The 11,975-nt window shown below is 41.9% G+C and overlaps 1 protein-coding gene across 1 annotated transcript; it reads right to left on the bottom strand.

Annotated features, from left to right (window-relative positions):
- Positions 1 to 234: 234 nt before the first annotated feature.
- Positions 235 to 11,743, bottom strand: LOC146547172 (inhibin beta B chain-like). Its single transcript, XM_085265166.1, has 2 exons — positions 10,771 to 11,743; positions 235 to 5,196 (listed from the first exon to the last, which is right to left on the bottom strand). The coding sequence occupies exons 1-2, from the start codon at positions 11,168 to 11,170 to the stop codon at positions 4,421 to 4,423; spliced, it is 1,176 nt and encodes a 391-aa protein (XP_085121292.1). The 5' UTR covers positions 11,171 to 11,743; the 3' UTR covers positions 235 to 4,420.
- Between the last annotated feature and the right edge of the window lie 232 nt (positions 11,744 to 11,975).

Below are 11,975 nucleotides of genomic sequence, written 5' to 3'. Positions count from 1 at the left end.
CAGCTGGGAAAAACCCTCAGGCATCATCATCTCTCCTTATAATAACAAGTATGGGAATTTTTGTGAGATATTTAGGGGCACCACCCACATCATGGAAGGCAGACGTGTCATTCCATAGGGGCAAACATGGCAACCATCCAAATTAACCGCACCTTGAGGTTTTTCAGAAGAAGATGTCACGTCAGCCGTCAATGTTAAATACCTGGAAGTGCTCACAACAACAAACCCAAACAATCTGTAATAAGAACTTTATTTTTCAACAATAACAAAGAACAAAATATTTCAAAAGCATATTCATATGTTACATCGACTGTACAGAGACTGGATGGTGTGGGCTTTACTCTAAATGGAAGGATGCTAACAAAACGAGGAAACTAGGAATATTTAAGTCATCTCATGAAAAAATATGAAATATTCCATGTCTAGGTACAAAATAGAAAAAGGATTAAGCAGATTATGGACTGATACTATACCCTGATACAGTGTTTAGGCCTCTTAACTGTCACAACATCATTTACAAACAAAACATGACAACATTGCCATCTTTCAATAGCTAAACCTCTTGGCCTCTTTGGTTCCATGATTAGGTATAATACATTTGAACAGAATTCAATTTTGCTTCTATAAAAATAACTTTTATTTTTTCAATGGCAGTTTCTATTCATTTTTTTATGACTAGTCACGCAACTCCTCAGTGCAAATACTCTAAGAACCATTCGCTTTGAAGAATAAGCAAAAGATTACAGTGGCAGGTGAGCCTAGGGTTGGGCATCGGGCAGGAGGCTGGAGAAAACACGAGATAATGAGCAGTATCAAGTCTCAGGTATTTCTCTTTACCCAGCGAATAAGAGAAAAATGTGTAACGAGGTTGTGAAATAACAGGTCGCTGAAGCGTTTAACCTGAAAATATCAAAGTGACTGAGGCCTGAAAGTGTGTCTCAAAGTGTGTTATGGTGCCAAACAGGCCGCGATGGGAATTCCGCTGGGATGCATTTATTTAAAAATCACTATTCGTGCATCGCATTTGGGTCAAAGTTAGCCCCAGTTAGCCTCTTTTTACATTTCAGATGATTATTTTTCTAATGGCAGTAAAACCTTTTTAGATGAAAGAGAAGAAAAAACTCCAATAGATTATTGGATTGAGCTGGTATAGCAATGTACGGATGACATTGAAACAAACTTGTACATTATATGTGCAGTTGTAGAACGAATGTTGGTGCTGTTTGGAACCACTGATTCATATTTTACATGCAAAGTAAACAGTGTGCTGTATCAGTAAAACGTGCATATATGCAGAAGTGGACCTTTTATGTCAATACAGCAAGATTACTCCCTTCCAATATTATTTTTGAACCAACACCAATACATCAATTGACACCAAACTCTAAAAAGTTATATTGGTGGAAGGAGTACCAGGGGGTCCTTGGACAGTTTTCTCCATCGTAAGAACCTTTGGACTTGAAGATATATTAGCTTAAGCTGCTGTGTTGGTTCAATTTTACTGTGCAACATATTCAATATTTAGCCAACCAAATCTCAAAAAATTGCAAGAGTAAATACATTTATTTAAATAAAATTCCAAACATTGGTTTTTACTAGATACACACACCACAAAGCAGTCAGCAACAGCTGACTAGTGCCCATGCTATTGTTTGGTCTGTTCTTGCTGTTGGCAAAGTGATACACTTCATCACTCTGAGAAAATGTATTAACGTACAGTAATTAGCCTATTTTTGTGGGTACTCTGTAACACTCAGGTCCTTCGCTGCTATGTAAATGTCATTTTAGGTAGGTGGTTGCCAGGCAGCGTGATAGAGTCATTAAAATGTTGAAGTTTTGTGGCTACAAATTATGTTAATGTTGAGAAATAAAAATATGCAATGCTTTTAAAAGCATTTATTTGTGCATATATTCTAAAAATTGGGCATTTTCACATGTTGATAGGTAGTTGCTAGGCAACATAATATATATACATATATGGGCCTTCAGGCATCTAAGCTATATCAGTGTACAAAGTTTGGTTGCTCAACTCCCGGTCATGTTGAAGGAGTTTCCAAACAAACAAATACACAGAGATTTGGTGTGTGCATTTTTAGGTTTGAGGATACTGAATAAGTCAAACTGTTGCCCTGCTTTTGTTGTTGTTGTTGTTGCTTCTTTAACCATAAATCAAAGAAAAATAAATAGTGTTTCCTTCTTAAAAGAGAAGGAATGTTTTTTCATCAGAGCCTCCCACCTGAAGCCCAACACACCACTGCCTGCCACACTTACTTCAAGTATTGGTGATAGTTTGTCACTAGAGCTTAAGTTCATCTTGTCTGATATATGGGTAAATACTATACATTGCATAGCTCATGCGGCACTTATTTATTTTAGAAGGACTGTGGGCGTAGATGTGCCACGTAGGGCTCATTAAAGGCATTTCAATCTGCAAGTGCTATCAAAGTGTGCGTCAGGAAGTGCAAAGTTGCACCTTCTCTTAACTGAGCAATATGGCAACTTTTCACTTTCACTGACGGAAATAAGAGTTACATTAAATGTATTTTGATAAGGAAGGGGTCAAACCTTCCATTTCAAGGAGAAGCTGCAGGAAAGTGAAGGAAATATCTTGCTTGTGAGGTCATTCCTGATATGCTGAAAAGGAATATTTGTTTGACTGGCACCTTAATGAGCAGGTTGGTTCGTCAACTAAAAGGATTTTCTTTTACTTCAGTGATACAAAGACCAAGAAGAAAGGGTCGAAGTTTTCACCCTAACAGGAATATCTTGAATAGGTCTCAAAACAAACTAACGTGGAATTTCTGAAACTTCGGATGGTAAATCAAAGCTCATAGTTACTGACGTTCTGATCTACAGATTTCTCTGGGGGCAATAGTTTGAGGGAACATTCCTGAGTGCAAAAGTAAGATAGTCTCCTTAAAGATGGGTTTATTACTTTCAGTAGTACAGATTTTAAGAAGGGAGCATAGAAGCTTGGTTGACTGAGCCAAAACCTCTGGGAAAACCAAATATTATATCATAGAATTTGTGGAACTTTAGTTGGTAAATGGGTGCTCATTATATATTGACTGGATGAGCTATTGCCCTACTCTCAGATACAAATATTTTTATTGGAGCAAAATGTGACACATACTTTGATGAGAAATTAAGGTGGATTCCTGAAAGATGGGGTTTATTACTTTTAACGGTACATATTCCCCAAAAGAAGGGTAGAATTTGGTTGAGCTGCTAGTTTATGATGTACAGATTCTACTGGTGATGAAGATTTCAACTACAGGATGTATTTTTTAAGTTCAGAGGTACAAAACCCAAAAAGAAAGGGAAGGCGTTTGATTGACTCATCCAAAGTCTTTAGAAGAGGTCAAAAATTAAGTTTGCATAAACTTATGACACTTTGAGTGTTACTTAAGTGCTAATTAAGTATAAACATTAATTGGACAAGCTACTAACCCATTTCTTTTTTATCTACAGATTCTACTGGGTAAAACAATTTTCAAATCAAAATGTTTGATCAGCACTAAAGTTAATGGAAAACTGTGAAGAAATGCATATCAGAAACATGGCCTCTAAGCAGATATTCCATTGAATTTCAGTTGTGACATCTCACAAAGTTCTACCTGTATTTTGGATAATTATTGAATGGTTTTGGAGTAATAAAAACCTTGTTTACTGGGGTTTGCTGGAATATAGAATATGTTTCCATTCATTTCAAAAATCTGTTTCTGGAATTTGCAGGTCTTATTATGGAACAAACTTTGTTAAGGCCAGAAGTGCTGTACGATCCAAGCCAGAAGTGCTGTATGTTGGTGTAGCTTGAGTGGTGTGAAGACATTTTCAGTGTTTGTCCAAAGTACTCTTGAAAGAGGCATAGCAGAATCACCCCCCAACCTTCATTGTTACTCATGTAAAGCTCCTTTTACCTCCTCTGGAGACAGCATTTTAACATTCAAGGTTGGGTTTATGTTCTACTCATGAAGAGTTTCAAGTGGCACCTGTACTAACAACTTGAGTGATAGCAGAAAATTACATCAGATGATGCTGCTTTGTAAAGGCTAGTAGGTTAAGTAAGTCTTACACAATTTAACAAACCAGATCCTCATTATCTTAGAGATAATTAATGAAGAACTTCAGATATTGATTGTTTTCCAAGTGGATTTTTAAAGATTTGGAAGAGAACTCTTCATTTCTGTCTGCAGGAGACTAAGTCTTCAAACTCATATTATGAATATATCAACAAACATAAATATATATACAAGTTTTTGTGCAGGCATATATGAGGGTGTGTAGATATGTGTGGATGAGGTTGTGCGTGCACATGTTTTCTCCGTCGTCCATAAATATTTTAATATTTAATTTTTTTGTAATATTGTGAATCTGTTTAGTTCTTCAGTTCCACTTTAAGTAAACAGGAAAAACATACTCAAGCACAGCCACACTCGTCCACGATCATGTTTGGAACGTCACGCTTGACGATGTTGTATTCGTCGTCAAAGTAGAGCATGGACATGGTACTGAGCTTTGTGGGGATGCAGCAGGAATTCATGGAGCCCGGACTCATCCCCCGCAAGCGGTACTGGTTCACCACTGCTGTGTGAAAGGATGAAGCTGAACCGGGGACACCGGCCATGTAAGCCGGACAATTCCCCTCACAGTAGTTCCCGTAGTAGCCTGACGGTGCAATGATCCAGTCGCTCCAACCGATGAGTCGGAAGTCTATGTAGAACTGCTGCCGGCAGCACAGGTTGCTGCTGCCATCACACTCCAGTCCTCGCTTCCGGATCCGGTGTTTGCTGTCAGCCTGCCTCGCCTGTACCACCAGGAAAGGCCGGTGGGACTCATCATGGACATTGAGCAAAATGGGCAAGACACCCTCTGCCTCGCAGCCCTCACAGCGGATATCCAGGTTCTGTCGCCTGTCACCTTTCTCGAACACCAACCGGACAGCATCAGTCAGCATAAAGGTGTGCCAGCCACTGCGTTTTAGCTCCACTCGTTTTTCCACCAGGTTCCATTTGCTGCCAAGGCCGGGCTCCTGGTAGTACACCTTCACCGTAACCTTACGCCTGGCACGCACCTCCAAAGGTGCCGGCAGCACCTTAAAGTAGAGCCATAGGGTGGCTTGCGTCACATACAGGTTCTGGTTCCCCTCGCTGGAGATCAGGAAAAACAGGCTGGACTGGGATGTCACCATATCATCTAAGGAGCAAAAACACATCAGAGGTATTAACAATGATGTCAAGTAACTGTTCAGAATACGCCATCTGGAAAGACCACTGACGATTGAAAGTAAAGGGCAGTGACAACCAGCTCATGGGTAAATGTTTATATTAAGATATAACTCTTTCTCCCCATAAAGGCAACATCTGATGACCTCCCTTGTACCCTTAATGATCAGTTTTGACACTTCAGTATATATCAATAAAGAAGCACGAGAACAGGTTCTGGGTTTTTCCAAGATTAGCCCTAGTAAGCTGTATAGGCAGATAACTTCTGATAAACTTCTGAAGCAGTCCTGAAGATGACAGAAGCTGCTCATTTCAGAAAAGAGAAACAAGTGACTGGAAAGATCTAGATATAGAAAGGAGAGGGATAAGTTAGTTTGGCACCTAAAAACGCACCTCACAAAAGCAAAGGCTGAAAATAAAATCATATGTTACTAATTTAGAAAATAAAATCATACAAAGCCTGACTGTCCTTACAATGAGGCCTGACAGAGCAATACAGGTCTATGAAGCCTCAGGAGACACAAGAAAGACTATCTCCATGGCGTTAGCTTTTTCTCAGAGACTGTGCAGACACTGCACATGGACACAGGTTTAAGGACTATTAGCTCTTTTGAAGAACTGTGACTGAAAAATACAAATCCTCAAATCCCCTCAAACCCAATGATACCTCTAGACAGATTAATACCACCATGTTGGTCTTAGAAGTATTCCAAGTACTTAAACTACAACAAAATGCCAGGATTGTTTGGTCTGGGCTGCTTTGTATGGATTGCAATCCATCTCATTTATTTCTCTTGTGGGATTTATTCTGCAAGCAAGTTTGCCCATTAACGAAGGATAAAGTTTTGATCTGGAGCAGAGACATGTAAATATCCTTTAAGTACTCTTGAGTAATTGATGGTGGAGTGAAACAGTACTCCACACTCTCATGACTAGAAGAAACGGTCTAATCAATCTACTGCGTTTTACATTTTGGGGTCATTTATCTTGAGATGCTTCTGGAGCTTTCAGTGGCTGTTTCAAACCTAGAACTTGCAACTTTGCTTTTATTTTAAATGCCCCAATGAGAAGCTGATTGACGGATGTCAGATGAAGACGCTTAGTGCCATTAATCAGGTCTGAACCTCCTGAACTGAACTGAGTGCAGCTGACCAGGATGAATTGAGACTGACAGCATTTAGGAGGCCACAGACTTCAGTGAATGAACCTCGAGAGCTTTAACCATAAAAAAAAAAGGAGAAGACCAACCAAATACCATGAAAGCTTCCCTGAACTGGATACAAGGCTTGTGAGTACACAAAACATAAATCTGAAACAGTGTGAAAGACGTTCTAACTCTACAAGCTTCGCCTCATCCATCTTGAGACAAGGACATCTCTGAGTCAGCAACTTGGCTGTTACATCAAACACTGCCCGCAGATTAGACCGCTGCTGTCACCATAAAAATCAAGGATGATAAAGTAAAGTTTCTACAAAAGGATAACAAAGGTTAAGTTGAGCTCCAGGCGCAGATTTCACAGGTGGTTTATGTTCGTCTGTCACCACATATTCTATCAAGATGCTAAAACCCTCGGCTTGTTCACTTATTCTAAACTGTAGAGATCAAAGCGACAGCTAAAATGCCTGTGATGCAGATATAAACAAGCACTCAGTGGCAGGAGGGGTCTGAACGGGCTGGCGTTGGTTTGGGGATGAGATCTACAAGCACTGTTAGATGAGCCAGCTGCATTGTCTTTGATGGGACCAAGGAAGTCGTGGATTCTTCTGGACAAGATAAACCCAGAGATTAAAGGACTCTGGTATCAATACCAAGCTCGGCTTGATGGTAAATGCTTTGAAAGTGTCCAAACAGGCTTATTTTAATAAACTGCTCATCATGCGCTGGAAAAGAAAGACAGCAACTGGCTCGGTGTTACATCTGGCACATATTTATCATTTATTTATCTTACTTTCTCCGTGGTCAGAGCCACAAATGTTTAGTCAGGATTAAGAGACAGATGAATAAAGCATGCTGTGATGTGGCAGTGGCCCAACTGTGCAAATTTGCAAAAAGAATTTCTAATGCAGTAACTAAAACTTCAAGCTAAAATAAGCCGACGTGACGGCATGTAACCACTTTCATTTGAATTCACTTATCTGCTGTTTTCCTGTCAAACATTTGCTGACACTGGACATTTTCTGAATGGTCTTTCATTTGAAATCTGTGGCTACAAGAAATGCTGACCCGCTTGTGGTTATGAGATCAGTGGCGCCAAAATGAAAAGAGGAAGATAAGCAAATCCTATTCTTGCCGTCAAAGTGGTCAAACAACAGAGATCTGTTAAAACTCAGTTACTTCTCCTTTTTTTAAAACAATGAATGACCCTTTGTGATTAATTATATAATAATACTAAAAGATCCAGATCCTGACGTAGAAATTTTGAGCTTGTGCTTTTTCTGGAAACTCGTGTGTTTCAGCAACATGAAGTTTGCATCCTGTGCTTTAACAAATTACACTAAATAAGATGTTGAACGTTGATTACAAAATGTTTTACTCTAAATATGTAAAAATGGGAAAAAATGAACCATCCAGTACAGCAATTTTATTCATGTTTGAGGGGGAAAACTGTCAAATAAACACTATTTTACACATTGCTATTTTATGGAGATCATTTGATATGATCAAAAGGTCCTCATAATGTACTGAAATGACCATCAGGCAAGACTTTTTGGTGCTAAATGTGTCAGAATTGAATTGAGTAGATGGGAAGGTAACGTCTTGTATTTTGTAGCATGTGGTTAGAAATGCAACTCTATGTCTGCCACCAGCCTGAGGACTAGAACCGGCCCACAGACCATCTAAATCTACCAACAATGTCCTGAAAACAACCCATGAAAAACCAACCACAGACAGCATTGTGCCAAACAATCTTAAAGCAAATGACCGTAGAGACTCTAAACTGCCATTTACTTCAGTTTAGTTCAAACCAAATCGCAGCAGCAGTCCCTTTAAGGCACTTTATATTGTAAGGTAAAGGCTCTACAGTATTGTAGAGAAACCCCAGCAATGTGACGACCCACAGAGAAGAAACACTTGGTGACAGTGGGAAGAAAAAAACTCCCCTTTTACGGGGTTTCCAGGCTCAGGGAGGGGCAGCCGTCTGCCACAACCAGGTGGAGGTGAGGGGAGGAAAAAAGGACTTGATTCCAGTTCAGCCTGTTTTATCACTAACCTGTTCAGTCACGCATTTCATCCAAATGGCAATATGTGAGATAATTTAAATGCTCATGCAGCATTTTGGAGAATGTTTTTGTTAGCGTTATTTGCTTGTGCAGTGAACAACTGTTTGGTCTTTTGCTTTACTAAGTCAATATGAGCTTCTAGAGTCGCCCACCCCTCGTCTAGTTGGATGTTAAGAGGTTAGCAGTGACTAGGTTGCAAGAGTAGGGGCTGAGTTTGTTTTTTATTTTATACACATGCAGAAGAAAAACTTTAAAACATTCATAAAGTAGAAGATGTTGAACTTCAAACAAAGTCTTTTGGTGTTTTTCTGTTAAAAGCTTTTTTTATTTGGGTGAATGTTAACCTTTACCCCAGTGACCTGGTGGATATAAAGAGGTGCAAATCTGTACTACAAAGTTGCCCTGAGATCCAACCGTCAAGCTTAAGAGGTACATTGGTGCACCTACAGGGGCAGCTACTGATTTTTACAGGACCCTTTGTTTCTGGGAGTGACCCAAATGTCACTAGTGAGCTTATAAATACAGCAGCAAGTGAAGGCATCGCCACTAATGGAGCTCACACTCACAGAAAGTTAGCCTGAAAGTCAGAACCCAAACTGTGTGTCACTGTGACGCAGCAGCTAACAAACCAACACCATGCTCCCTGTGTTTTTAGAGGCTGCAGTTAGATCACACACACACACACACGGAATGAGTTTTAATGGGGTGCCAGGCTGCAGGATTCAGCCCGTCAATCTGCATTCAGGCTGCACGACAACCAGCACAAAAGCTCTGACCTTATACTGAGAAGACTGATTCAACACAGGCCTGCTGTGTCACACACACACACACATAAACACACAGTATCCTGGATGCAGACACATGTGCATGCAGGCACTCACAGAAAAGCTGGACAAAAGCTCAAATCCTCCAAAACAGGCAGGGATAAATGACACTCAAACACATGATATAATCAATACACACACATGCACACACATGCACACAAACACAGAGACACTCTGAGTGGTGATTTGTTGATGTAGAAAGCAGATGTTTTGGAGAAGCGACGGCGAGCGTGCTGAGAGACACACGTGGGCGAAGCAGGTGGTGTCGTTGATCATTTTCAGCCCTGCTCCTTTCAAATAAAGCAAAACTGTTCCTGTGGGCCTTGACGCCGTGCCATGTCCCCACTGGCAGCCGCTCAGCGCCGCTCAACGCCAGCCAACTGGCAAGTGGGTGATGCCGAGGTGGAAGGTCTGCAACACAGCGGCCACAGAGAGAAACATCTGAGAGCATAAAAGCCTCTCAGCGGGGAGTGAAACCTCCGCCGACACCGAGCAGAGTTTACACTGGTTTATTTTTTACAGGGAAGTGAACACAGCACTCACATTTGGATTGTCCCCACTTTCTGTCACTCACATGAATGCAACAGCCACCAAACTCCATTCAAAATGTGCCTGATTTGTAATGTATCTGCCCAAAGAATCACAAAACTTTACTTAAAGTGTGCAGAAAATGCATGAAATGAGTTTTTAGATCTGGCAAAACCAGCATTTCTTTTGGTTTACTTTGAGACTGTCTACAGTGGAAACAGCCAACATGTGATGACAGCTTAACTGGGGTCAAAAACAGTCCCAAACTCTCCCCAGGGGTTGATTCTAGAAAGAAATCAAGCTTCTCGATTCACAGAACAACTTCAGGTAGCAGCTACAGCTACAGCTGGCCCCTCTGCTTTTATTTTGGCGGGGTTTTCAGGTCCTAGCACCAACATCTGTTCAACATCAGCATGTTCTCTGGGTTGTTTCTCACTCAGTCAGTATATAAAGACACACGCACACTTTAAACACACACACAGAGCAGCAGAGTTGGAGGAAGTTCAGTGTGTGTGTGTGTCTCCTGATCCTTTCTGCATACATCAAATATCAGCTCACATCCTGAATTTTAGGAGAACAAGTGTCCTGCCTGCTTTATACAAACCTGCAGCCATAAAGATTTATCAAAATCTATTTTTTAAAGGTTTTTAAAACTTAGTGCTTTTTGTTGATAAATTTCTGCTGTTTTCACACCTGCATACTTTTAAAAAGTCCATAAAGACTTAGTTTTTATAGGGAAATATTTTAGTTTTAGGGTTATCTTTAAAAAAAAAAAAAAAAGACTTTCACCTTGAACTTATTTTCTGCATAGAAACAAAAGCACAGATCCACCTCGGAGAGAAAAATCAATGTGTTCTCTTTTTTCATACCTAAATAAAACAGGTGATCTGATTGGTTTTAATTAGTTTCAATAAAATTTAAAAAAGAAACGACTTTATGATGACAACAGTGAGGCGTGAGTGACTCCTCACCTTTCTCCGCGAAGCTGATGATCTCCGAACTCTCCTCCAGCACCTCGTTGCTCATCGGATGCCCGTCCAGGTTGGGGATCTCCACCCTCCCGTCCTCTCGCAGCTTCCCGGCGTGCAGCTTCCGCAGGGCTGTCACCATGGCCGCCTTGGGGACCGGGTGCGTGATGTTGGGCCTCTCCCGCATCTGCAGCCTGCTTAAGATGTGCCTCTTCACCGCCTCTAAGAAGTCCCCGTCGAGCCGCCCGGACTCCGGCTCCTCCGGCAGAGCGCCGCCGCCGCAGGACGCGCAGGTGTCCCGGGACGCCGTGCGCGCCTCCGCCTCGGTACCGGGCGCAGCGGTGCAGCGGATGGAGAGGACGCAAGCCACGAGGAGTGCCAGTCTGAGAAGACAGCTACTCATTTTCTGTCTGAGGAGGAGCAGAAAAAACTTTTCTCCCTCTTTTTTTTGTCACAGTTCAGATCATAAAGTTCAAACACGGAGACTGAAACGCGCTCCTTAAGCGCAGAGCAGCCTCCGCGCGTAACGGCAGCCCGCACGGCTCTGATCACTGGGAGGTGTGTGCGCAGGAGACCTTTCTATCACATCGCTACCAGCAGCCTGTCAGCAGTGCGGAGCTCAGTTCTCGATAATCCGTTTGTTTGGTGCAGTTTTTTTGTTTGTTTGTTTGTTTGTTTTTTTGGAGCTTCACCCGAAAAGCATCACGGTAATCAGCATCGGCCCCGCAGGAGGTTCCACGTATTCCACAGAGAGCGGAGAAGACGCGCAGAGTCCTCCACGAGCATCTTCAAAGTTCAGTCTGTGAGCATCACCATCATCATCATCCTCACTGTCTACAAGCAGCCCTGCTCGTGACTCCCGCTGTGCTGCTGCTGCTGCCGGAGTGCCGACGCGCAATTAAGAAGATTAAAAGGAAGAGGAGGAAGATGAGAGGGAGGCGTGCCTGTGAGCGCACCGAGCAGCGTTTCCATTCTGCCGTGTGAGCTTGCAGTCTCCCAAAACTTCTTATATACAGGAGAGGGGGTTGGGATGGGGGATAGTGTGGGCGGGGCTAGCGAGGAGTCAGAGAAGCGCCAGGGGTGCTCACTGCTGAAAAACTCCCTGTGGGGAAATTAGCCCTAAAGGGAGGCAGACTCTAAAAACCCGAGCTGTTTACAGGTTTACACCACCCCTCTGCCCTCCTCCGCCCACAGAAAACCACAGGACT

The sequence above is a fragment of the Mchenga conophoros genome, linkage group LG23 (genome assembly GCF_057382185.1).
Source record: "Mchenga conophoros isolate Kocher_MC1m ecotype Shallow Benthic linkage group LG23, M_conophoros_male_GT1.1, whole genome shotgun sequence".
Lineage (NCBI taxonomy): Eukaryota > Metazoa > Chordata > Actinopteri > Cichliformes > Cichlidae > Mchenga > Mchenga conophoros.
The sequence above is the reverse complement of the archived record's forward strand: the minus strand, read 5'-3'. Positions and strand labels throughout refer to the sequence as shown.